General features: G+C 44.2%; 2 protein-coding genes across 4 annotated transcripts in view; one reads left to right on the top strand and one right to left on the bottom strand.

Annotated features, from left to right (window-relative positions):
• bcap29 (B cell receptor associated protein 29) overlaps positions 1–27837 on the bottom strand; it is a 188751-nt gene that overhangs the window by 126909 nt on the left and 34005 nt on the right. The window lies entirely within an intron of this gene.
• LOC127608590 (cGMP-inhibited 3',5'-cyclic phosphodiesterase 3A-like) lies at positions 265–27837 on the top strand. Of its 3 annotated transcripts, none has more exons than XM_052077754.1 (15): positions 265–783; positions 16848–17093; positions 19635–19780; positions 19855–19970; positions 20582–20828; positions 21193–21269; positions 21447–21643; positions 22389–22544; positions 22731–22842; positions 23602–23709; positions 23919–24118; positions 24219–24422; positions 24744–24905; positions 25979–26246; positions 27315–27837. In XM_052077754.1, the coding sequence occupies exons 1-15, from the start codon at positions 709–711 to the stop codon at positions 27632–27634; spliced, it is 2634 nt and encodes an 877-aa protein (XP_051933714.1). In that variant the 5' UTR covers positions 265–708; the 3' UTR covers positions 27635–27837. The 3 variants fall into 3 exon arrangements, with proteins under 3 accessions (XP_051933714.1, XP_051933713.1, XP_051933712.1); XM_052077753.1 differs by having other exon boundaries at positions 572–783; positions 25979–26210; XM_052077752.1 differs by lacking the exon at positions 265–783 and adding an exon at positions 12358–12467.

Here is a 27837-nt window from a genome sequence, read left to right as displayed (position 1 = left end):
TCCCCGCCGTCAGCTTCGGAGCGCTTGGCGACCCCGAGCACACGTGTCACGCTAGGCTGAGATGATCTGACACTTGGGGCAGCGTCAGAAAGAGCAGCGAGGTCCGTTTGCGTGATGCGGGCGACTCTGTGGCTCTCGTCCGCCTTCGGCGGCCGGATGCGCTCCTGAGCTGCTTTTGACTGGCTGCCTGTGTTCGTGCGCCTCCTCATCACCCCCCCCCCCCCCCTCTCTCTCACCCCACCCACCGTGTTTACGGTCACTGTGTCTTCTTTTGGGTCGCGCCCGTCCCTCATCTGTTGTGCCGCTGTTTTTTGGTCTCGCGGTTGCGCCACTTTGAGCCACAAACCGCTGCGCAGTCAGCCCCCACCTACTTCCCTCCCCCCCTCGCTCCCTTCCCTCCCTCCTCACCCCGCCGCGCGTTCTCGGCTGGCCGGACCCCGCCGCTCGTCCGACTGGGTTCAGGGAGTGTCCGTGTGGCGTTTCACCAAGGCCGCCCCCCCTTCTTCTGTGGAAGCAGAGCCCAGGCCGGCCGGAAGACTCTACCTGGCCTGCCTGCTGGGTGTTTTGCTTCCGCGGTATGCTGACCGGCTCCTGCCGGCCCCAGGGACCAGCGGGACGGGGTGCTGTGGCTCTGTGACCGGGGCGAAGGAGGAGGACATCCCTGTCTTCAAGCGGAGACGGAGGTGCAGCTCCATAGCAGCCTCGGAGATGATGGCTCACGGTCAGAGCAACAACAGCAAGTCCCACCGCAGGACTTCGCTGCCTTGCATTCCGCGGGACCAGGTAAGACAAACGGACGCGTGGCCCTTTAAACGCACGCGCGTGTGGTGCCGATGACCTTCCAGCCGCCCGTGGGTCCATTTTCGTCGAGGCGCGTGTGGTGTCTTTACGCAAAGTACCTCGCAGGACGTATCTAGCGGGCAATAATAACGTGTGTAGTAACAGCACTGGCCATCATAAGTCTTCATGAGCATCCATGTTGTGCCCTCCTGATGTTTATTTGCACTCTGCTACTACCGTTAATGTGGTCGTCAGCATCCTGCTGGGTCTAATTACTGTGGACGCTGCTGTGTTTTTGTGTGTGCGTGCGGAGGGCACAGTGGCACGTTTTATCATCTTACCATGTGCGTCGTCCAGACTCCAGAAGCGATGTATCTTTTTTTTACCAACTTCACAAACTTACAACACATTTTAGCATAACGATATGTATGGGGCTGGTTTTTAGATTTCATCAGCCACTTGGATATGTCTCATGTCCCTGATTGAGCGCCTGACTGTCTGCTTGTTGTCATCAAGTGCTGCATCATAATGGTTAATGGATGTTTATAATTGTTAATTGAATGTCTTGAGTCTTTCTGAGCAACCGTATTTTTCCTGACTTATCACAACACTCATTCAAAAAAAAAAAAAAAGAGGTGACCGCTGGATGTTAACAGTTTCTTAATTTCAAATCGGTAGAATCATTCGTAATTGTTAAGAAGTAATTTGATTTGTGGACTTGATTAATTAATCCCTATCTCGAAGCAACTGCAGCTAAATGTTGTGCATTACCTGACGGTAACCAACAGAGAGTTGCTGTTGAGTCACTCTCAACTATGGCCTTCCTCCACGGGGACTGCCGTTATCGCTCAATTCCTCTGGGCAACATTATTTTGCTCACTAACGTTTATTTGTATTGGCTTCAGTACATTGCGTTATATGCAGGGGGTGTACATAAGTGGTGCGCCGGTGCGCATGAGGAAAGAAAATTGAACATTGCGCTCAAGTTCGATTCAGTGCTTTTACACATCTTAGGTCTGTGGAAAAAAATGAATAAACTGTGGAAAAAAACTTAGAATACCTGAGTTCTGCTCGAAGTCTCAGTTCATTTATATAAGGGATGAAAACGTTAAAGTTTCTGCTGTATTCTTCTGAATCTATCCTTCTCATTTTCATTATTTTCCCGCTATCTTTTAATTGATCTGAACTGATGCTTGGTTGTAATCGTTTGAATCTAATTATCTTAATTAATTTGAATCCGATTTTTGTAATGCCTAATATCATATTTTGTTTCTCATTCTGTAATCCGTTGAGTGTTTTATGTTACGGATTTTGAATTGTCTTCTAAATGAAATATGCCATATAAATAAACCTGCCTTGCCTATTAGTTAGTGAGAAACAGTCATATTACAATTTGTGGTAAATATTAGTCAGCTATTAAAGACGTCTGATAATTGTATCCGATTTCAAAAGCAGGACAAAATGATCGAAATTACACAACTCTCCAGCCTTAAATTGTTTACATTGAGACTTTTTTTTCCCATTCCAACTGAAATAAGATAAGATATGATTCCGACTGAAGATCCCAGGTCACCAATTTGCACGCTCCACCGTTTTCATCAGAAGAGCCGTTTTAAAGCGGTGTGACCTGCGCAGATCGATGTAAACATCACAGGATTTACCAAGGTGGATTTCATTCATCTGTTTTAGCACAGCGGTCGGGATTGTTTTCACAGTTTTTTGAAAGCAACGGCGGGATAAAAACAAGTTACAAATAGCTTGAAACAAGTTCTCCCATCACAGACAAGCAGCGGGAAGGTGCCGCCATTTTCAAGTGCGTAAACAATGACATCACTGGGCATTTACGTCAAATCAGAACACGCACAGACCAGACCGAACCGGCCGAGCCGGCTAAACATAGCCTCAGTGTGGTTAGCGGCTCCTGCCGTTGTAATATGCTTCATTTCGGCGCCAAGAAACACGAGACAGGCTGTCTTCTCCGATTGGTAAGGGGGGGGGGGGATACATAGATGGGTGGCCATGCTCCTCTCCTATCGAGTCCTACACAGTGGGAACCGAGCAGAAAAATAAAAAAAGAAGAAAAAAACAGAGGAAGTGGGGCCAAAGGCAAAACAAGCACTCGCTAACGGTGTCCACTCTGATGATTTTCTTTCGTTTTGTTTTTGTTTTAATATTCAGAACGTTCTCGATGTGTGACGGGCTTAACGAGTTCACTCTGTGATTCCATAACATTTGACAGCTCTGCGACATGAATCCCGGCCCATCCGCAGTTTTGCGCTTCAATGGGTTCGTTTGAGGGTCAAAATACACATCTTATGTCGCAAACAGGGTTGGGAACGTGCTTATTTCCAACCTTGCAATGGTGTCCTGACGTGAAAGCGGCCCGTGTGATGCCAAGAAAAAAAAAAAAAGATTGGCTACTGGGAACTTTACAAAGCTATGTTAACTACGTTAGTGGATCACAGATTCTCTTACTGCAACTCAGAGGAACTGGTCATATAACTTAACTAGCTGGTTCGCCGCCCTCTGGGCGGCTCATCAGCTAGTTTCTGCGGAAGGCTGGTAAGGTGGGCCTTCGGCCCACAAAAGTGCTGTTGCTTGGTTCAACTTTTTGTTCATCTTCATTGCTCATCGCGAAAATAAAGAGATGTTTAGCTCTACTAAATAACTAACAATTTCATTGCAATGCTTGTGGGTTGACAACATTTTTTCGCTAAGATGCCCGCGCGATCGTAGTGAGCCACTGCCTGAGCGGCGCAGTGGCGGCGCGCAGTGGCGCGGTGAAGTAGGTATGTTTTGAAAAGGGACAGACGGAAGGACAGACCGCGTCCGGGACGACGCGCAATATATATATAGATTGTAGCTGTTAAAGAATAATCAATAATAACTGAGGGCGGCCCGGTAGGTAGTCCAGTGGTTAGCACGTCGGCTTCACAGTGCAGAGGTACCAGGTTCGATTCCAGCTCCGGCCTCCCTGTGTGGAGTTTGCATGTTTTCGCCGGGCCTGCGTGGGTTTTCTCCGGGTGCTCCGGTTTCCTCCCACATTCCAAAAACATGCGTGGCAGGCTGATTGAACACTCTAAATTGTCCCGAGGTGTGAATGTGAGCGTGGATGGTTGTTCGTCTCTGTGTGCCCTGCGATTGGCTGGCAACTGATCCAGGGTGTCCCCCGCCTACTGCCCGAAGATGGCTGGGATAGGGTCCAGCACCCACCGCAACCCTAGTGAGGATTAAGCGGTTCAGAAAAATGGATGGATGGATAATAACTGATATCAATCGTTTTTTTACTTTCACACTTAAAAGTCTTTTCGAATATACTTTGCTTATACTTGCAGTTCTGCTAGGAAGTGGCTGTTGTCTCTCCTTGAAATATACAATTTCTCTCTCGAGCCGACACTCCTTTCGAGCGTAGACTTTCTTCCCTGAGGATGAAATCGGACGATTTTTCTATTGTAAATTTGTTCTCATGATTCGGCTTGTTTATTGGCAATTTATATGCAGAAATCACTTCTAGTATCCTTGTTGGTCTCGGTGCTGTTGCAAAAGGTATTCTTTTATCAATTTTGATGGACTCAGGCGCAAGTGCACACGTACACAAGCACGAACATAGTGACAGGTGCTTAGGCTAATATGTTCCCTCTTAACGTTAAACGTTAACGTTAAAAGTTCCTTATAAGTAGTGAGTCATGCATTTGTGGTTGGACCAATATGAGAGGTTGCAGGCTATGTCCTACATCAGGTGTACCCTGGCAAGCCGAATGGTTGTTTTATCTATCAAAGAGAGCCAATTACCACAACAACTTCCCGGACAATTGCACTGATGTTCTGACTGAAGGAGGAGAATTTAGTGAGAGATGTTCGACTTCAAGAAAATGAGTGAGTCTTAACTGTTTTTACACATGGTGGAGCATCTCCAGAGCTTTGTCGTGTATTTAGAAGAAGGAAAGGTAGAAAAACAAAAAGCAGAAGCAGAGGCAGAGAAGGCCTCCAACTAAACTCCGGTGCTATTCATATTTCAGAAAAAAATATGCCGTAAATGATTCCCTCATGAGGCTGAATATCTGCGTTAAAATTGCCCGCATCCTCAGTTGAACAGCTGATGCTATTCTACCTCCAAAATGTGTTATTGAGGCTATTTGGTGTTGGAGGTTAGAGGTGGACTCATTTTAGGGAAGCAGGAAAAGCAAGGTGGGAGTGCAGGATGTATTCAACCAAAATTGTTTATTTGTAAATACAAAAAGCCAAACAAAATCTGGAAAAAAACTAAACTTGAACTAATCTAGAAATTGCTAAAACCCAGCCATAATTCTTTTATTTATGGGACTCTTTTTCCCCGATTTTTCGTCAGTACTGCCTCTCTCACGTCTTTCTAGGTGGTGCGCTGGACTTCTGGTTTTGGGTGAAAGGGTCAATTATTAGTAGTGAGATCATTATGTGTGCGGTGCGCTTTGTTGGTCATTTCCAAGTGCGTACGCCACACTGCAATCCAAACAATGACAACACATTTTGCTTATATTCTCACATAGATGGTCCCTCACATGCTCAGAAACGATCTAGTTGGTAACAATGTTGGTGTGTGTGCCAGGCATTAGGTACAGGCCCGCAGATAATGAAGCTCTCCAGAGTGCAGTTGTACCTAAGAGAAGCACGGTTTTCATCAAGCATTTCTGATGAAGTATTTATGAAGCCGACTGGCGTAGCCTGCCAAGCCCGAGGCAAGACAGGCACTTAACTGGAAAGGAATCAGCAACATACTCTATTTCCAGGTCTTCTCAGGCTTTATATACAGTATACTGTATATGTATATATTTTTGTTTTGTTATTCAATTATTTTTTTGCTGTCAATGTATCTGCTCAAACAAATGACACGGTCTTACCTTAATGAGGAATGAGGATGATGCCATGCTGCAGTCGATTTGAATGATTTAAATGGTTGGACACGTGTAGTTTGTAATTTCCCCATTGCGGGACAAATAAAGGATATCTGAATCTTACAGTAATCTCCTGCGAATGTTCTGAACTCAAATTTCCTTCAGTCATTTCATCAATGACATTTTAAAGGGGAGGAAAAAGTCATTATGGTACATACAGTACAAGGAACTGAAATAACAGTTGGGAACAATTCACTATTATGAAGCAACTATGTGGTCGTCGCGGCGGCCCGGTAGTCCAGTGGTTAGCACGTCGGCTTCACAGTGCAGAGGTACCGGTTTCGATTCCAGCTCCGGCCTCCCTGTGTGGAGTTTGCATGTTTTCCCCGGGCCTGCGTGGGTTTTCTCCGGGTGCTCCGGTTTCCTCCCACATTCCAAAAATATGCGTGGCAGGCTGATTGAACACTCTAAACTGTCCCTAGGTGTGAGTGTGAGTGCGAATGGTTGTTCGTCTCTGTGTGCCCTGCGATTGGCTGGCAACCGATTCAGGGTGTCCCCCGCCTACTGCCCAGAGACGGCTGGGATGGGCTCCAGCACCCCCCGCGACCTTAGTGAGGATCAAGCGGTACGGAAGATGAATGAATGAATATGTGGTCGTCACACGTATTAGAAGAGTTAGCGTTGTGAGATACCAGATTTGGGAGTACTCCTGTACACTTAAGGCAACCAAATGGCAAACACAAGACTCACAAACAATAAATAGATGCTCGATATGAACCGTTACACAGGTGAAATTACGTGTTCATTCATTGAGTTAGCTAAATAGGGGCACGGGTCAACGGAGCCACATATGGCCAGACTTCAAATGGCACTGTCACTGATGCGAGACTTGGATCTGAGGACCTGGCCGCACCGCACAGCAGAGAAAGAGCGTGCCAGGATGGCAGTACATGCGACACCATAGTTTAATATATACCTCACCCAATCAGCTTGCCTATTAAGTCTGACTCGCTTCAGCATGAGTTTTGAGGCCAATCACGGTATACTGTACGTCCCCGGCGCGGTTGGAAGACGGGGAGACTTAAGCACAGCGTGTTTGTTCATGCATGAGAACATGAAGGTCAATCAATGCGATTATTCCCCTCTGCCAGTTAATCATGATAACCGCCATTTAAAAGTACCTCTTGGACAGTGGGCTATTTTCAGGGTAGATAGCAGTTGTTATTGTTTTAATAAGGAGGATCGCATGAATAAATTGCAAAAGTGCCTGTATAACAAAAAAAAAAGTGGGGGGGCCTGCTATTCAGGTTCATTAACGCTCTTGAGATTGCACTTCAATGCACACAAAAAGCAGTGCTACTCAGGAGTAAATGTGTTTTTCCGGAAATATTTGACCTTTTATAAATAGAGGTCAGATGCAATGCCCCGTTGCATAACATAGTCATCATCACATCATTTGCAGTATCTGTGTCAGAGGGTGTGTGTGTGTGTGTGGGGGGGGGGGTCTGGAGGAGGGTGGGGGACTTTGAAAAGATTTTGAAGCAAAGACGTGCTCAGAAGTCTATTTGAGGGGAGGCCCACATTCTCTCTTTGACGCAAATGAATTTCCTGAGAGACACACAACGTGTTCTCGTTTCCAGGGCTTGCTGAGTTCATCAAGGCTTATTAGCACTTCCTTTGGGACCGCTGAGAAAATTGGTCTTCATTTCAAATAAATACACAACATTTGGAGAGTTTAACTATGCGAAAGGAAGCCAACAGGGTTTGAATTAATGTAACAATTGTGGGGGGTCTACAATGTCCTCTAGAATAATGTGACGCATTCCTTCACCAGATATCGCTGGAATGTTATCAAACATTCAAGGATCATCAATCACTCCTTTAAAGTACTCGTCATTTCTCACATGCCTTTGTCGAACTCTCTGACAGGAAGATACTTCTGAAATATTCATGATGCAATCCTTAAAAGAATCATAATGAAACCAATAATAAGCTGTCAGACTTGCTGCATGCATCAAAGTAACTTAGTCTGTCTGCGAAAGACAAACACCGACAATCATTAAAGCGAACACTATTCCTCATTGCATTTTATTTTTTTTAATTGAAGTAAAGATTAGGTGCTCGCAAAAAATACACATACACTTTCTGACTTCACTCATGTCTCGTGAAATGGACTTGACCTGGAAGTGTCCGTTTGATTTCTCCAAACTCCAAATATATGACATTTGGGGTCGATATCTGATGGTCGTGTTACGATATTGTACTATGAGAGATTATCTTTAAAAATACAGTTATAGGAGAAGAATGATTTAAAAAAAAAATAACATTCTGAATGAAAAATGTGCATTCAGCCTCAACCTGCAGTCAAACAGCAAAAATGTTTTCGTGGTCAAACTTACTCAATGGAACTTCATGACAGGGGGAGGGATCTTGGAAAGAGGGAGGGTTTTTTTTGCGGGGGGGGGGGCAAAGCGATGAAAGATGGGGGAGGAAACGAGTGGGGGTGGGAGGTGGTCGGCTGCCGAGAAACATCACAAGTGTTGATAGCAAAAGGACAACGAGTCGGCCGTAGCGCTCAAACTAAACGCAACTCTCTGAGCCCTCGCGTGGGCTCAGATACGTAGCGCTCAAGGAAGTTTACCTCGATCGTACGTTTTAATATTTGTCGTCCTACTAAAAGGAAGCAGCAAATACTTTTAACCCGGCCCGTGCACCCATGCACACTCTCTCATACATATCGTGGCTTCCCTGCTGGCTGTCCAGATGAGGTTTGGTGGCCCTGGACAAGGATTGCCTTGTTTACTTTCTCAATGGTGTATTTTAGCTCCAAAATATGCTCGGTCAGGCCCAGCGCACATTGACACCGCGACTTGCGCCAGAAGACAAAGCCTTCTTTTAAAAAAAAAAAAAACATCTTCCCAAGTTATTTGTAGAGGAGGCTATAAACCATTTTAAATCATTCTAATAAAAATGGCGTTTGTCCAGACCTGTGAATTTTACAAATAATCTTATTTCATATCGTGGAATGCCATTGCAATGTCAATATTTTCAGGCATACCAAAATTAACGTATACTCGAAGTACACTCACAAGCACATGTCAGCTAAATATTTCTTGCAAATCCTACGCAGTGTTTCTACTGAGCAGCTATGCATCATAGCGGCTGTGCTTCGTGTATACTGTACGTGTGTCTACTTTCTTGTGGCTTTCCCTCCGTCAACAGTCTCCTGACCATGTTTTTGCCTGGGATTGTCCAGTTTACCGATCATATAATCAAGGGTATAATTGAATCCCATGCATCTGGGAGTGCTCTAATGTCTCTTCCATTATGGTTTATAACGCTCAAATGCGTGTCTCATTCACAGATGCTACAAGGCATACATTGATGACATACATAGAGCAGCTAAGTGCGGGAGGTTATGTGGCCTTTGGAGACTGTCAGCTGGCCCGTGATGTCATATGTCATATGACATCATAACCTTCCTTTCACTCTGTGGAGGATCATCCTATCACTTTGTCAAAATAACACATTCATGTTATTTCTATGCTAATATGAAGGGCGGGATTTTCGTGCCGATCACAAGACTAGCAAAAGCGCGACTGTGTGTTGTTTCTTTCGCTATTAATTGCAGTTCGAAACGCCAATCACTCACTCAATCACTCTTGATTGATTGATCGGAGAAAGTTGGGATTTAAAAATCGAAATTGATTTCAATTCGATCATGTTAAAGTAGAGCAAGTGACACAATGGGGATGTTTATTTCCGATGATGGCAATCATGATATTATGCAGGATGAGTATAAATGCTCTCATCTGACTTCAAAAATTAGAAGTCTGTACAGAAAACTGAAAAACTAGTTTTGTCACGTGGCATCTGTGCCCATTGCCTGGTCCCCACTCATGCAAATTATGCTGCACTGATGCTTCCAAACATTACTCAACAGTGTTCATCTTTAAAAATTCAAAACATTTTTTTTCTGTCTATTTGTATCCAATTCAGTACCCTTCAATGTGCCTCTTAGCGCATCCCCATCACCCACCAATTTAGTCCCATATTGTTGATTTGTCCCATTCTGTCCTGTGGTTGCCTGATTGTCTTGTAATATCAATTGAAGTCCTGCGGCTCCAGGCTGATGGAGGGGAAAGTGTGGACCTGAAATGCCCGGCACCGTCAGTGTCAATCAACGAAAGCAGAAAGCTGACAGAGAGAGAGAAGTGGGTTATGGGAGCTGTGGCACGCACTCTGCTCTTGGAGCAGTAAGAGTAGGATGACAAGCTGGCATCAGTAGCCTTACATGGGTACAACAACGAGCGGTGAAAGCATTCCACTTAGCCGTAACGGTCTTGAAGGGAGGAAATGATGTGTGTGAATTTCAAATGAGCTCGGTGTATGCAGGATTTGTTAGCGTGTGATGCATTTTAGTCACCCCAGTGAAGATGACATGCAGGCGTCACAGGAGCTGTAAGGCAAACAGTTTTTTGCAATTTGCATTTGTGCGTCTTAACTCACGTTTTACAATGTGTGAGCTCAGAAATGTTCTTCTGAACGACGGGACGACAAATCCCAAAGACAAACTGTTAAGCACGTCATGCGTCACACACGTGCTAGGGAAAAACGAAATGTATTTGACATTACATGCAAAGCCTTAGTCATGCAACTCCTCTGTGAGACACACACACACACGTACACGCGCACACACACTTGCCAGCGGCAATCCATTCACTGTGGACACAGAAGGGTGGAAAAAAAAGATGATATTCCTCCCTAATAATATGAATTTCTATATAAATTATTGGAAGTTGTACTGTATTACCTTTCACTCATGATACATGGAGTATTTATGATACATGGAGTATTTATTTCGTTTATTTTGAGACTTTTTGAGAAATCTGTATCAGTCCCTTCATGACATGAAGGGCACATGACATGTGCCCGGCGCCTCAGGTCTGTGGACCAGACATTATTAGAAGTACCAAGGACTAAACTGAGGCTCAGAGGGTATTGAGCCTTTTCAGTTGCTGGTCCCTCTCTCTGGAATGACCTCCCACTGAACATTCGGCAAGCCTCCTCGCTGCCCATCTTCAAAGCCCTCCTCAAAACTCACTTGTATTCTTTGGCATTCGACTCAGCATGACTTAGTTTTGTTCTTGGTTTTACTGTTTGGTGCTTTCTACCACCTTTATTACCGATTCGTCTTACTGTTTATTGTGCATGTTAAATTGCTCCATGTACAGCACTTTGTATGCAGCAATGGCTGTTTGAAAGTGCTCTATAAATACTGTTGACTTGACTTGACATCATTAAGTCAGAACAAGGACAAAATCATTCTTTGAACCTTAAGGAACACTGTTAAATCACGACACACTGCATTGTAATGTATCACGACACACTGCATTGTGATGTATAGCAGACAATGGTCCTAAATATCCATTTATGCATCCATCCATTGTCTGAACCACTTTATCCTCACGAGGGTAGCTGGTGTGCTGGAGCCTATCCCAGTTGTCTTCGGGCAGCGGACGGGGGCCACCCTGAACTGGTTGCCAGCCAATAGCAGGGCACACATAGACGGACGACCGTCCACGCTCACCATCACACCTAGGGACAATTTAGAGTGTTCCATTAACCTGCCATGCATGTTTTTGGAATGTGGGTGGAAACCGGAGTACCCGGAGAAAACCCATGCAGGCATATACAATCTCCTTACCGCTGGAATTGAACTCTGCCCTTCTGTATTGTGAGGCGGATGTGCGAATCAGTCGGCCATTGTGCCACAAGCAAATTGTAAAATCATTGCAGCCCGACGATGAGGGAATGTTTGGTGGATAGTGAGTTGTTTGCACATCAACCCTCAGTGGTGACAGAAAATCATGAGTTCTTTTCTTCATCAGTAGCTCCTGCTCCTCTTTTATTTTTAGGCATGAGGGTAAGTAAAGAAGAGACAGCGAATGGAACGTGCTCCATCTATTTTTCCCCCATCCCTCATTCTGTAATGCATTGGGAGCAGCTGTGCTGGCCTCCGACTGTCTATTGGATCTATGGGTGCTTCTCAGAAAACACGGTCTAGGTATGTGACATCAAAGTCCAAAACTTAAACTCGGTAAAAATGAAATATGCTTTGAATCAAATCTTCCTGCGGTGTGTTATGACTAAAAGTTAGTTCACACAGCCCCAACAAACAACAACTTTGAACAGACCTTCAGTGATTGACATGTAACAACCCATGAGGAGAACCGTGTTCTGATAATCTCACACTCACGACCCGCAGTTTGGTTGTCATGCACCACCCCTAGCACAGGAAACCTTCTACAAGTACTGCAGAGACGGGCCTAGTATTATTGGGATCAACTGGGCGCCGAATAGCTCGTTTATGGTCCATCGATGAGTCACCTTGATCTTTGTCCCAATGTATCTTAGTAACCGGGTATTTTCAATACCTGGGATCTGTGCGAATTGCAGGTGGTCCCATCGCCGGTACGGCAGTCTAACACTTGCAATTGGCAGATGCAGAGCAGGGTTGGGCGGGTGAGAGGGCAGGGGGAGGTTCATGAAGCGGCAGAGAGAAGAGGAGCAGATGAGTAAAAGAGGGCAAGGAAATGTTGGTGGGCTGCAGCGCTGAAATGCCAGTTGCTCTGTGTTGAGGTTCGTGTGCCATTTGAACTGCAGTGAAGGACAGAGATCACTGCAGAGGCTGCTTCAGCGATTTGTATCACAAGAATTCTCGGTTTGTGCTCAGACCCAACACAAAAGATGCAGAGGAGGCACTCATCGGGTATTATGGGATGTCACCTGGACAATTCACGTCTTGCTAAGCAGGTAGAGTCTTTCTTGAGGTCAAGACTTTCTGGACAGTATGTACGTGTACCTGTCCTGCGTTTGTGCATGCGTGTGCTGAAAATTGGGACAAGTTGAAGCGACGTCTAAAATAAGCTTGAGCAAGCCTAGTTTTTAGGTCAGTTATGAGTATGCAGCATTTGGTGAATAAGCAAACGCGTGAAACGGCTGATGAGAGATTTCCTGTCACTGTTATTATTTCATGACCACCATGTTCCTTTCATAAAATTAGATGCGTTTGTTTTCATCCTATTCTGTCCTAAGGGAATACCATTGCTCCGCATGTCTTTATTGATGCCCACTGAGTTGTAGTCGCGATCTTGCATCCTTTGTCCTGACTTTCCCTCTGGAGATGAGTAGCGATCGTCTTAACCATTTCTTCTTAAAATATCGCATTTAAAAAGAATCGCAAAGAGACCCAGAAAATGTGATCAGCACCTATCTTGTGCTCATTCGAAAATGGATCTATTGTCATCCTCTACAAATCAATATTGACACTTGCCACGACTTAACCACCTTGCAACTCTGATCTCTGCCGTCTTGCAGCGGTGTGTAACTCGGCAAGCATTCTCTTGCATCCAGAACATGAACGTGGCCTCTGGCGCGTGTTTTCGCCGCTGGGGTATGCATTTTTAAAGACAGGGGTTCCAAATTGTATGATGCTATTCTATGGTAACCAGATATTTCATTGGGTACACCTGTAGCTATTTCATAAAGTAAGAGCTGTAAGCAGCTCACACACCTGCATCTACATCACTTTAAATGAAGCCAATCGAAAATTAAACTTAGCATTTTTGTCTGAACTTTCAATGCATTTACATATACTGTACATTGCATCTGATCACATTATACAGGTGTACCTTAAGTTGTGAACAGTGCGGACATGGCCATGTTTTATTTCTAATACGCTAATAATGACTAGAACAGAATGTAGCTATGTTGGTGGAGCTTATATTGTGGAGGAGCTCAGATGGCCTGCTCGAATGAGCTGTTCCCATTTTCACTTGACTGACCACAGGCTGCCTTTGGACTCAGCTCCTCTCCCTCTCTTATCTTTCTCTCTTTTGCTTTGCTCTTTCGCTCTTCTCTCACCATCTGCCTTTATGCCTGATCTGCCTACATATCTTCTTACTGTCTCTGGAGAAGACTGGGGGTTGCGGGTTGGAGCGGGGGAAACTGAAAAAAGTTGGAAACAGCAGAAATGGGGTGGAGGAAGGAGGAGTCTATGAGGGCTGACAGAGATTTAACATATTCTGGATGCAGAGTGAGCAGGGAAAAAAATATATATATATCTATATAAAATGTATATATAATATAATGTGATGAAGTATACAGCACATTGATGTGGTTAGATAACATAATTTAAAATGTGACAGCGTATTGTGGTATCTGTCTCACGGTTCTGAAGTTTGGATTTTGTAAATATGCGACCTGCAATTGGTTGGTGACTAGATAGATCAATGGATAGAGGTAAGATAGCTACCGAGCTAGATGGATAAATAGATAGATTCCTTGACCTTCCTTGACAACAGCACCATGGATCAACAACAGCATTGTAACGAGTTGGTATATGTTTGAGGGTCAATTTCCAGGTGTGCGGGTTATGAGTCGTAGACTGTAATTTGTTCGTTCAGTGACTTTCTGCCACGTTGCTGTTGTGCAAGCGGTTCTAACGTATTGATTGACACTTCCCTTGCTGTCTCCGTGGACCTTTATTTTAAAAATGAATCAATTACCTCTCCTTTCCCCTGCTGCACTGCTATGGCATGAACTGCACATGTATTTATGCCACACTAAATCCACCTGTCAATGTTTTACTATCAATCACTTGTGTTGTGAGTCATGTGACAAAAGCTGAAAAGATCCAAATAATGAAATATTCATTGCTAAAAGGCTCATAGAATTTGGAACAGTCTTCCAGAAGATGCGAAACAGGCCTCATCTCCGACAATGTTCAAATCCAGACTAAAAACAGTTTTATCTAGCTCTGCATAGGACAGTTGAGCGCATTTTGACTTATGTTAACTCATTCACTCCCAAAGACGTTTTTAAACGTCTTTTCAGACATGGTCCAGAATTGGCTGGTACTGAATGAGTTAACTGAAAGTATCATATCTTGCATTCAATGAAGTTAATTGATTAATATGTTCATGTTTTATTCTATTTCCGGTAAGTCACTTTCAATTGCCTTGCGTACAAACTGTGCTCAGCAAAGAAACCTGCATGTTCCTGCTTTGATACATTAGGATCAGTCAAAATATTGTCAAAAAGTGTCCTCAACTCCAAGGTCGAAAACTCTTTTGTTCCCAGATAAACAGATATACACAAGCTTCCCCTGTCACCACAGAGAGAGTCCATTACTGCCAGGTAATGGGTAAATGTCACAATAGCAGGATGTCATAAAGCTCTGGAGTGCTGGAGTGGTCTAATGGGTTTTGTTCAGGTTGAGGTGACACGTGCACACTCCCACACGCACTTGTGCCGTCACACGCTCTTCCAGGAAACAATCTCCCAACAAGTTGATGATGGCGTTTACTCCTTAGCAAATATGGTTGAAGTGTTCACGTGGTTTGTGTTAGGGAGCATGTTATGGGAATCGTCTGCCGTTTTTGATTGAACGACAGAGTGGTAATTGTCGCTGGCGTTACTTTTCATGCCCCCCAATTCTCCGGATTTAATAACGGATGCCGGCAAATATGTGAGCAACGAAGTTGAAAACGTTTTAATGCAACTAAAGCAGTAATACAGCATGAAGTGCGCATAAGAGCATCAAAATTTAAGCTTTGCGTGAGCTGAGAGTGTGTATACTCTGACCTTGAATTGTCTCCATTAGAGGCCTATTGTTAAACTAGGTTGGAGGCATCTCGCGTCGTGCTGGCGTTAGTGTGCAGGAGAACGTCACTGTTTGTTGTTGAGTTGGGTGTCCTGTTCAAAAGCATCAGACAGTGTTTAATGATTATAAATATCTTAGCAAAGTCTTTGCGGTAGCACCGCATGTTCTGAAGAAATACACTGCATGATTTGTGCGGGACAGAGTTTTTCTTTTAAATTGAAACTATCACCAAAATGTCACATCTGACTGTCAGGTGGGGACTTGGAATGCTCATGTTAGAAACAATGTTGGGCAGCAACGAAACAATGTCTCAGAGATTGGAAAATCCAGTCATCTAAATTCCTGATAGGACAGAAATTCATCAGATGGTCGCATGCCCGGTCGGAAGCAACCAGACGTCTTTTGCTGCCCCCCGTGCACTGCGGGTTTGTAAAGTTAAAAGTCGGTCACGGATGCAAGCAGAGCGGTAAAGAAAGAGGTAGTTGGCAGTCGTCAAGCAAAACTGCCTTGGGGTGAGGCAGATGGGTGAGCCAACACATAAAAGTGTCACGTGTGCTCATTTGCTTTGTGTGTTGCCTCAGTGATGGAGAAAAAAAAAAAGAAAGAGGAGAAAACATCTGGTCTGGGTTGAATATGTACATTCAGCATCCTTTGGTAGCCATTCAATATTAAGTCTCCTTCCATGCCGCCGGATGCAATACATCTTTATTTATATTGCGCTTTCACAAGAGCCAACAAAAAGCTGGTGGCGCAGTTTTCAGCTGGTTAGCATGTCAGCCTCACAGTACAGCGGTTGTGGGTTCAATCTCGGGCACCTGCCTTCCCGTGTGTAAAGCAGGTTCTCCCCATGCCTGCGTGACTTATCCCCGGGTACTCCTGTTTCCTCCCACGTTCCAAAAACACGCATGGCAGGTGTTCACTCTGAATAGGTGTGATTGTGAGCGCGAATGGTTGTTCGTGTATGTGTGCCTTGCGATTGGCTGGCAACCATTTCAGGGTGTACCACGCCTACTGCCCGAAGACCGTTCGGATAGGCTCCAGAACTACCGTGATCCTCGTGAGGATAAGCGGCTCGGATAATGGATGAATGGATCCATAAGTGAATTAACACCAATCAAAAATTTTCTGGAGATGCCACACCGAAAATCTAGGAACCATATATTTTTTTTTTAATCTTCAAAATGTCTTTTACCTGAGCGCAAAAAGAGCAAATAGCTGCGTTCTTCAGTAAATAAAGGAGAAGTGGCAAGTAAGTGAATTCACAAAATTCTGAAAAAAAAATAAAAGCACTTTGAAGGAGCATGTATCAGACTTTCATAACTGCGTTGCCAACCAGAGATTGCACTCACTGGGCTACAGCCCTATTCGAGGCACATGTCAACACACCAATACACTACTGCGTGTGCGCGTGTGCATGTGTGATTTTCAGCTCAATTACATTTCAGAAAAAGTGTATTTCTTTCCAATTTTTACAGGAATATTCGAGCACGACTGACTGACTTCTTTTTTTTTTGTCTTCTCTTCTCAAGTCGTCCGGTACCAGTGTGTTGGTGGACATCGCAGTGATGGGTGAGGCCCATGGATTGATATCAGACTTGCTGGCAGACCCCTCGCTGCCCCCTAACACTTGCAGCTCTCTGAAGGCTGTCAGCAGTCTCCTCAGCACCCAGATTATCCTCCAGCCACTCCATCGGCCACATGTGCCACCAGTCACACACGCCTGCTCCGACTCGGAGGACGGGACCGATAAAGTAGAAAAACTGGCCATTCCAAAGGTGCGTTTTTTTTCTTTTCTTCCTCTCATTCCTCTCCTCCTTTTTCAGCAGGATCCTGAACTCCGTACCATAGAAAGGAGCAAACTGCCTGCCGATTTTGCCACATTCCACTGATAACATGCTTCTTGGTCTAGCGACTCGTATGAACGTACGGAAAAATGGAATGTTGTCATGTGCTTTCAAACTGGGAGCTTTACGTCTGTCTCAGCAGCGAACATTGAGGAGCTAATTTTTGTGCGAGCGCAAAGTGTAGTCTAGCCGTGTGCATGGATGGGGTTATCTTTCTTTGGCTATTTTCGTAGATGTGTGCAGGTAGAAATGGGTATTTGCAGCTGTCTTATTTTCCGACCAATGGCAGCAGCTCACCTAATTCCTTTTAAATTTAGAGCAGGAAAGGGAAGCAGTCTTCACGGTGCAAGGACTAGCTGCAGTCCATGCAGGAAATCGTACCTCCAAAGCACTTTTAAAAGGAACTGCAAGAAGATCTCCAGTTGCGAATGATGTAAAATTGTCCACTCTGAAGACCACCTTCAGTCCTCGATCGTGCGTCCATGTGTGATGATCCCTTCCGACCTTAGTTGTGATGCGCTCAGGCAGCAAGCGCGTGTGCACTTGTTTATAAAGAAAGAGTGACACTGCAAGCCGTGGAGACAAACATTAACAGCCCCTTTGGCTTGCGTAGCATGTATCTTCGACCTCATGCTACCCGTCCACCCTTTTATCATGCAGCATAAACATTCGCGTCTTTTTCCCCTGGCTATCTGGCACGGAGGCCGAAGATAGCATAGTCACACCAAAAAGATGCGTCAAACGTAACCTTGTGAGAACAAACCACATACAATAAAAACGAACTATCGGCAACTTTGTTCATGAATTTATTTACTCCACCACTTATTTTAGCTTGCTGTATTTTCAGCTTCACAGGATAGCTATGAAAGCTGCGGAAACCATGTGGATTTTTTTTTTCCAAGAGACCCCAATCTAATGTCACTTTATATATCGAGCACTGCACGCAACCATAACTGGCACACACCCAAAATGCACATCAGGAACTACACAGGTATCAGCAATAGGCAACAAGAACGTGAAAGTGACAAATAATAAATGAACATTCATTTAAAACTGTGCTTTACTGTACATTTTGGGGGATTTTGCGAGGAAGCCACATGCCCACAGAGAACACTGACATCCTGAGAACATGAAAATTCCACACAGCCATCCTTCACCCTTAATTTAAAAAAACAAAAAAAAAGTTCTTTGTTGTTGTCAACATCCATATGCATATGTCCACCCCTCTTTGCTGACACAGAATTGAGCCGTAATGGAACTAAACAATGATGCGCATGCCTCTGAAGGGCTTTTTAATGTTTTACAAGGCCAGCGCCTCAAATGTATGCAGGCACTTTCGGCGGCAAGCAAACTAAATAAAGCGTATGATGCAAGGCAAGAATGACCTACCAGGAAAGTAGCTTGAACACTGCATGAGTGCACACAAACATGGAGCTCAATGAAATTGCTGCTTGGCTTTGGCTCGCTGAGAATATATTTGGGATCTCGTTTAGCAACGGGTACATTGACAATTAAGATCATGACTGCTGCTCTGTTGAATGAAACCGCTTTGAGTAGAGAGCTTTGTTTGCTTCATTTAGCTACTCCTCATGGCTATAAAGGAAATACGATTGGATATGATTGTTCTGTGCTTTTGTGATTAGTTGGCAACCATTGCAGGATGTACACCAAGACTACTGCTCAGCCACAACCTCAATGCTAGAAAATGGTCCAAAAAGCAGGATACAAAATGGGATAAATGGATGTTTGAGGTCTTTAGTCATTATTATGACTTGTTGGCCCAGTGGGCCAGTCGTTAGAATGGCGACCTCACAGTGCAGAGATACCGGGTTCAATTCCAGCTCCGGTGGTCGACTGGTTCAATTTCGGCTCTGGCCTTCCTTTGTCGAGTTTGCATATTCTCCCCGGGCCTGTGTGGGTTTTCTCCGGGTTCTCCGGTTTCCACCCGCATTCCAAAAACATGCATGCCAGGCTGATTGAACCGTCCAAATTGTCCCGAGGTGTGAGTGTTAGCGCAGATGGTCGTTCGTCTCTGTGTGCCCTGTGATTGGATTGGCTAGCAACCGGTTCAGGTGTCCTCCGCCTACTGCCCGAAGACAGCTGCGATAAGCTCCAACACCCCTCCGACCCTTGTGAAGATAAAGCGGATCGAGGAACTTGACACACATGATTTTCTTTCACAGGCCACAAAAAAACCAATGTGAGTTTGACAGCCGTGCTCTAACACAACTATATTGTGATGTGAGATAAAGTAAAAGTCTTCACACCTTTAAGAGACACCTGACAGGGACATACAGGAGAGGACACAGGAAGGTGTTTGCAAAGTGATGCGGTTACCTGTTGGTGTTTTATCAGTATATTTGCAATTTCTAAGTGTTTTCATGTGTATGTCTATCGGCAGGACGTTTAAGAGCACATCTTGAGCTTAGTGCTTGCCTCATCGGTTTTCAATTGTGTTTTCCGCATTGGCAGCGTCTTCGGCGAAGCCTTCCCCCAGGGTTGTTGCGGAGAATCTCATCCACGTGGACCACAACCACATCTGCCACTGGGCTCCCTGCCATAGAGCCCGGACCTGTACGAAGAAACCGCTCAGCTAGCATTAAATACACCACAGAAAGGTAATGGCACTATCACATGTAATTTAAGGCTGACATGATTGCTTTATCTTCCTTTTTTTCCCTTATTAATGCAGTGAATCATGGAGAAACTCAGTCATGACAACCATCTCAAAAAGCCGCTCCATGTCTGCCTCGTGTGCCACATCCTTCACATTGAACCACTTCTACAGCAAACCACCGGGAAAAACAGGTGGGCAAAAAGGTCCCGCCCACTATAAGAATATGTTGTAGAAAATTTGCAATGACTGCGATTGGCTGGCAACCAGTTCAGGGTGTACTCTGCCTCCTGCCTGAAGACAGCTGGGATAAGCTCCAGCGTGCCGCGACCCTTCTTCGGATAAGTGGATCAGATAATGGATGGATGGATGGAATTTGCAATGAGATTGTTGAATACAGCAACTGTTTGTTCAAACTCTTGTAAAGACATACGGACTGTGACACATCTCTCAATGAAGTAATTAAAACACAGTTAGGATACTATAGATAGTTGAGATTGGACATTTCTGTGCTTCCAACTTTGTGTGATCAGTTTGGGAGGTCCTCCTTTTCCAGTGCCTTGATGCAGAAGAAATAAAAAAAGCCCAACTTTAAGCCAATTAAATAGCTTTGGGATGAACGAGAATCGCGCAAACAAACCCAAACCTCTCATCTAACAAGAGTGGCATTTGACCACACCTGTACACTCCCAGCATACTTTAGAAAGGCTTCTGTTACTGTGTCACTACCTTGTGGGGACCTGCTGTGTTTAATGTAGCGCCATATCATTAATTGCTCCACAAAGTTTGTCATTCTCTCCTTCAGGTTTCATCAACTCCAACATATCACCTTTGAGCTCCCCATGTCCGTCGCCACCTGTTCAGGGTACCCCTGTCTCCAGCCCAACTATCAAGACATGTTTAATTCAGCTTCCTGAGATTTCCGTGCCGCTGACCGAGCAGACCCCGGCTGGCTGTGTGGTCTCCAAGAGTCATCACCGAGCCTTAACACACAGCCAGAGCGCCCCAAGCTCCACCACCCCTCACTGGCGATCGCCATCACTCTGTAGCAGGTGAAAATAGCTTTATACACCTATAATAGCGGAATCTGTCACATGTACTGTCTGCCAAAAGTCGATGCCAGTTAGTTTAGCAGCTAATGTTTACAATAGCGTACTGCACACTTTGTGCCTAACTCAAAACTAAAAGTCTAAGTGAAAGACATGGTCAACAAATGATGTGGAATTGCAATATTGACATACATGCTACAAATCCGCAACAAAAGAACAGATACAGTATATGTAGGTAAATCTACTGTAACGGTCTGTGAGGAAATGAGTCACTTGATTTAACAGCATGAAGAGGACAGGAAATGAGTCAGTCATCAGAGAACGATCAGGATGAAATAATGCACATTCTCTGCTCTCTTTTTATCAGCTGCGGCAGGCCATTCAACAATCGACTGAACCACGGGGTAGAATCTATGGTCAAGGTAGACCGAATACCTTGTCCAGGTAAACCAAACAACATACTTTTGCTTGCTTACATCTCAGATACTTTTGGCTGTCCTGCACAAATCTCACACAGATGATGATTTTTATATTTATTTAGTTAGTTCGCGAGGCGACTAATGATGTCACTGAACAGTTTCATTGTACCAGTGCTGACTGCATGTTCCGTGTTCCCGTCAGAGGAGCGTGCGGTTACCTCATCGGACTACGACAGCACGTATGACAGCACTTATGAGACCAACCACAGTGACAGCAGCGACTTTCTACAGAATGAGGAAGAAGCTGAAGCAGGCAAGAAGCCGTCTGAGGCAAGAGAAGGCTGCCGGGAGTATCCGTCGGAGAGCATCGTTCTTCATCCCCTCCTGCCATCCCCTGAGGTTGGCAAACATGTTTTATTTCATTTGATGATTTGATTTAGTTTGGAGTAACAATCTTCGGAGAAACAATGTCAAATAAGCATATGTAACTGTCATATGCTTATTTATGTGCTAGGGTTTTTTTTTTATCCTGGACTTAAATTATCCTCAGAATAGGATAGTTTGAGCGTGGACAGTTCCGGGTTCAAATCTCAGCTCTCAGCTCTGGCCTTTTTTTGTGTGGAATTTCCATGTCTTCTCGGTTATTGTGTGGGATTTTCCTCAGTAACGCGAGCTGTCTCCCACATTACATAACTGGGCATATTAGGTTAATCAAAGACTCTAAATTGCCCATAGGTTCAAATATACAGCAAATGTGGATGCCGGTTTACATGTGGCTTGTGATTGGCTGTCAAGCAGTCCAGTGCTTTCACCCAAAATCAGGCAGGGGGATAAGAATCGGGTTCAGGTCTTGCGCTCCTCCATCTCAAATGAGGACCAGCAGGTTTGATGGATTTAATTAATTTGACATTTCGTTACTTCTATTGAATTTACGTTTCAAATTCGCTTCAAGAGGCATTGCTTTTGCAATCAACAAATACATAACTTCATTTTATGCATGTGGTGTATGTATAACCCTGAGACATTTTTGCTACAGTGTATGCTGCAATATTTGAATATTTCCTGGCTGTTTAGCATCAGCAACAAACACATCAAACAATGAAATATATAATGACTGTAATTGCATCCTGCCATTTCTTTTTAGTTTGTCCTCCACACACAGAACAAGCTAATCCTGGCCCCTGAGCCGCTGGTGATGCCCGGGTTGGAACCTCTCATGAGTCAGCTCAACAAATGGAATTTCCCAATTTTCAGTCTTGTGGAGCGGACACACGGAAAAACGGGTTGCATTCTTAGCCAGGTAAGGACTAATTATCTTTCTAAAATGATTGTGGTATTTATTTTACGACAACATTGATGGAGAGAAATACTGTATATAAGGCGTGCATTGGTGGAAATCACATACATAAATGACACCAAATTTGACCCAGACTTGGTTTAATGAAGCTGTTTTTTTAAAAAATTTTTTTTTCGGGCAATGTCCTAGGTATCCTACAGGCTCTTCGAAGATGCGGGTCTTTTTGAGACCTTCAAAATTCCTGTAGCAGAGTTCATGAACTACTTTCACGCTTTGGAGAGCGGATATCGAGATATCCCATGTGAGTATACATTCCTGGTGTATTATTGCCAACATTGTTTTAATTGCCTTCTGCGTGAAAAAAAAAACACTTCAAGAGTAGTTGGGAACCTGCAAAAAGGATACATTACATTTCATATCAATAAATACCATAAACGCGGCCCGGTAGTCCAGTGGTTAGCACGTCGGCTTCACAGTGCAGAGGTACCGGGTTCGATTCCAGCTCCGGCCTCCCTGTGTGGAGTTTGCATGTTCTCCCCGGGCCTGCGTGGGTTTTCTCCGGGTGCTCCGGTTTCCTCCCACATTCCAAAAACATGCGTGGCAGGCTGATTGAACACTCTAAATTGTCCCTGGGTGTGAGTGTAAGCGTGGGTGGTTGTTTGTCTCTGTGTGCCCTGCGATTGGCTGGCAACCGATTCAGGGTGTCCCCCGCCTACTGCCCCGGAGACAGCTGGGATAGGCTCCAGCACCCCCCGCGACCCTAGTGAGGATCAAGCGGTTAGGAAGATGAATGAATGAATAAATGAAATGAAATACCATAAACGTGTTTCATTTGGATGAATCACATAGATTAAAAATTGACCTTAGATAAAAATGAACAACTTAAAAATTGTTTCTTTCCATACACTTTTTGAGTTGTTATTTATTTTCCAAAAAAACCCTTGAACATTAATGAAAATATAGGAAATATAAACAGATGTGAAGGCTCAGAATAGTTGAGAGACCGCGATTTGTACAACTTTTCGATCATGCATTGACTGCCCTCTGCTGCTCATGATAGATCACAACAGGATCCATGCCACTGACGTGCTGCATGCGGTTTGGTACCTCACCACTCAACCCGTGCCTCGACTGCCCACGTTCCCGACTGAGAATGGCATCCACACCGGTGAGAAGCATTTCTTGGTCATGTTTGTTGTTTTTTTTTCTTCTGTCTTCTTTCTACCTACATTCTTGCTGCTGGAGGCTGTAAATTTCCCCAGTGTGGGACAAATAAAGGATATCTTATGTCTAATCACCATCCGCTATTCCACACATTGTCTTAAAAGATGCATTTTCCCTTTTTTAAGTTTTTTTTTCTTCCCCCGCTACCTGTAGACCCAGCAAATGGCATAACCCACGGTGCTCCGGCCTTTCTGTCAACCAAGATACACTCTTTGCTGGAGGAAGGCTATGGCTCCTTGTCTTGCCTAATTCCGGGCCTGGAGCTGATGGCCTTGTACGTAGCTGCTGCCATGCACGATTATGACCATCCGGGAAGAACCAATGCCTTTCTAGTAGCAACCAGTGCACCCCAGGTAAATGATTAGGGGACTCTGAAATATCATTTCCTTTGATTTCCGTTGGCTAGTCAAATAAAAGTGAGTGGAAATTATTATTTTTTTTTTCCCACCTTAGGCGCTTCTGTACAACGACCGTTCTGTCTTGGAAAACCATCACGCTGCTTCAGCGTGGAACCTCTTCATGTCTCGTCCGGAGTACAACTTCCTGGTTAACCTTGAACATGTTGAGTTCAAACGCTTCCGATTCCTTGTCATTGAAGCCATCTTGGCAACTGACCTGAAAAAACACTTTGACTTCCTTGCAGAGTTCAATGCCAAGGTAAAACAAGACATTTTGGACAATTCTATACTTAGATCTGGAGGGGAACAGTTTGGGAAGGGTCCTTTTATTGTTTTGATTGAATAGGCCCCAGTGTACGAGGAATAATCTGTAGAGACTTCCCTTGACATGTTTATTGTGGAACAATTTGACGCAAATCTGACCTCTCCCCCATATTTCCTTCTATTTTTAAACAATACTTTTTTTAATTGTCCGTGTGATGTTATTTCTCTGATCGAAATAAACCCTAATAAATTGATCAGAGAGACATTCTTCATATATCATACCAGATACTGTCCGTTCTTCATGCCCGTGTACCAGGTCGGTGACGAAGGAATGTCTGGGATCGACTGGACAAACGAAAATGACCGATTGCTGGTTTGCCAAATGTGCATCAAGCTCGCTGATGTCAACGGACCGCTGAAGTGTAAGGAGCTGCACTTGCAATGGACTGAAGGGATCGTCAATGAATTCTACGAACAAGTATGATTCTAAACCTCTGCAATGCTTGGCTTCTGTTCGATTATTTACCGATAGATTAGATATATTCAATTCTTCACAATACAAGGGGTTCATTTTGTGATAAGGCAGCACGCGCTGACTTGCGGCACATACACGTTCCAGTCGTAGGAGCCTCTGTGGTAAACCGGGGCCCCCTGTTTCAGTCAGAAAAATATAATAAGTTTTGATAAAATTAGTTTGGCAATAATCAACACAGCACTAACCCTACATTATGTTATTTATTTATTATTCATATTCAGTGGCTCACAGTTAAAATAAGACCAACATTAAAAAATAATAGACACTTTTTTATTTCCTTTTTATTCTAGTTGTTTTAAAGTGGGCGAATTTAATAAAAAATAACCAGGGGATCTGGTCATGATGTTTTTACAAATGACATCATTGAAGTTGAGAAAACAAATTGCCAAACTTCAATTGTCGCTAGTTTGATCACAAGTAAATGGTACTGATTGTCAGCAGTCAATTCATGTCTCTCGGTTGGTAGGGTGAGTAAAATATGTCACTCGTTAGCATTGACGTTCTGTTGCGGGCACTCGTATGTATGGCGGTCCTTGAATGTCGATGAATTCATCAATGTCATTCTTACACCACAAACGCAAAATGAGTGTTCAGTATTCAGTGCCAGATTTGGAGTACTGTTGGTACCATCTATACTTGCAAAAAAAAAAAGAAAAAAACGAAACCGGTGGGTTTCATTACTATTTATACTGCCTAAATAACAACGGGCACACCTCACAGCAGTGACTATCACTGCTCAGCTGGAGCCTATCCCAGCTCACTGGGGGCTAAAGATGGGCTCTTACCTGGTCGGGACAGCTGTCAGATGCAGGGAGTTTAGCGATTGCCGTTGTACCGGCAGTTACGTGCAATTTAGAGTCAGACAGAAAAGCCATGCAGATTCCAGAGCCGAGATTCGAACCCAGAACCTCTTGACTGTGAGACAGAACATTATGAAAATAACAGTAAATCACGTGTTTCCACATGAGGTCCGCATTTGCGCGAACCTAGAATAAAACAAATTGGCACCTTTCCAGGGGGATGAAGAAGCAAGCCTGGGCCTTCCCATCAGCCCTTTCATGGACCGCTCAGCGCCACAGCTCGCTAAACTCCAAGAGTCGTTCATCACTCATATAGTGGGCCCCCTCTGCTCCTCGTACAATTCGGCCGCTCTGATGCCCGGTGACTGGGTCGACCTGCCGGAGGGGGAGGTGGAGCAAGAAGAATCAAATGAGAGTCAAGATATGGAGGAGGAACAGGGAGATTGGGGTGAGGAACATATATCTCCTGGCGCTGACTTCCCCCGTATGTAAACCTCTCATTTATTCATGTTCCTCTCCAACGTGCTTGTTGTGACTTCCGATTATTACTTCTGTTGCAAGCAAGTTTTCGATCTTTGCCTTGGCATTCAATTATTGGCAGGTGGATTGTGTTATTGCGTTTAATTTACTGAGCTATTTTGATTCTGTTGGAAATTTAATTAACCGCAGACGGAGTCGAGCTAATAAATTCATTTTCTTTTCCACAAGATCGCGGATGAACTGGAGCCTGCAGCGGAGATTTGCGGGCAAGGGTTTGGTCGCCAGCCAATTATAGGGCACATATTACGGAGCCCTAGACTTGACTTTTGAATTAAATGTTTTTTTTTTTTAACGTTGTTTTCACGTTGTAACTAATGTGTAATAACTAGTGTATTAAGAGTGTGTGTACAAAGTAGCCATGGCTCCTTGCAGGTCACTTGAATTAAAAAAAATAAAATAATCAAACTTCTTTCAAAGTTGAAAGGTCAAAGAAAATCTATAGAATGGACAGTGGCAGCGTGATCGAATTTCATTTAAAGCTCGGGATGAGTTATCAGGACATTACGAAAAGCTTGGCATTGCAAAGGAATCGTTATGACCGAGAGACATTTGAAAAGGCTGTTGAGAGCCAGCTCGCTTTATCGGCGGAGGTACGATGCCGGGATCGAGTTGAAGATCATGTAAATCGGAATAATCTGTTCATATGGGAAAAAAAAAGATATGAACTATATGCTCCCAAGTGTGTCACGTAAGTGTAAAAATAGGATCTTGATTCATTCATCAAAGATGTTGAGTGATACAACACACAATCTTGAGTCCTGGATCTCTGTATGGCACTCAACGTGACGCTTCGGTCGCTTTATGGCGGCAGACAGTTTGCTTCAAGCATGTGGAAATATTTTAGCAAACACGAGACTGATAGCACCGTCATTTGCACAATAATGCAAGAGTCGAGTGCATTTTTTTATATTTCCCTTCGTGGAAATAATGGGGGTGTGTTGATACATTAAAAAGGAAATCTCATTGGAATGTCAGTTTCTGAACCTTGTGTCGTGTCCCTTGTGTCTTCCAGGGAGGCATAAGACAAAGACGGGAAGCAGCAGGAAAGTGTTCTGCCAGATCACACAGCACCTTCTGGAGAACCACGAAATGTGGAAGCGAGTCATTGCTAAAGATGTCCAGGAGGACACCTCGAAAGAAGACCCAAACTGTCTTAGCTCCTCCACCGAGCCAATTACAGCCATTGATGAGGAAGAGGAGGAACAAGCAAGCAAAGAGGAGGAAGATTTGACTGAATGTTTCGACAAAAACGAAGAGGTGCCAGCTATCGATGACGGGAACGAGCTGTTGCGATCGCAGACGTCAGGCGGTGAAGAGGAGGAATCTCAGTGATAATCTGAACAAGTGCGTACTCCCAAACCAGGAATTTGTTTTACCGTCGTTTGTTTGCTCTCCTAACTCTTAATACGGTAGCCAGCACATCACTTTGACACAACACTGTAGAAGATGTTTCGGGTAATTTGTGCCTAACAAAAACAGGGTTTACGACTTAGAGCAAAAGAAGTGAACTCGGTGAAGACAAAGAAGAAAAACAA

Source organism: Hippocampus zosterae, chromosome 10 (assembly GCF_025434085.1).
Source record: "Hippocampus zosterae strain Florida chromosome 10, ASM2543408v3, whole genome shotgun sequence".
Classification (NCBI taxonomy): domain Eukaryota; kingdom Metazoa; phylum Chordata; class Actinopteri; order Syngnathiformes; family Syngnathidae; genus Hippocampus; species Hippocampus zosterae.
This window is presented reverse-complemented; position numbering and strand designations above follow the sequence as displayed.

Excerpts from the sequence above, each read along its gene's own strand:
- LOC127608590 (XM_052077754.1), top strand. The coding sequence starts at position 709 with ATGATGGCTCACGGTCAGAGCAACAACAGCAAGTCCCACCGCAGGACT. Across the intron at positions 17,094-19,634 it reads AAAAACTGGCCATTCCAAAG|CGTCTTCGGCGAAGCCTTCC; the intron begins GTGCGTTTTTTT and ends CCGCATTGGCAG. Across the intron at positions 19,781-19,854 it reads ATTAAATACACCACAGAAAG|TGAATCATGGAGAAACTCAG; the intron begins GTAATGGCACTA and ends TTATTAATGCAG.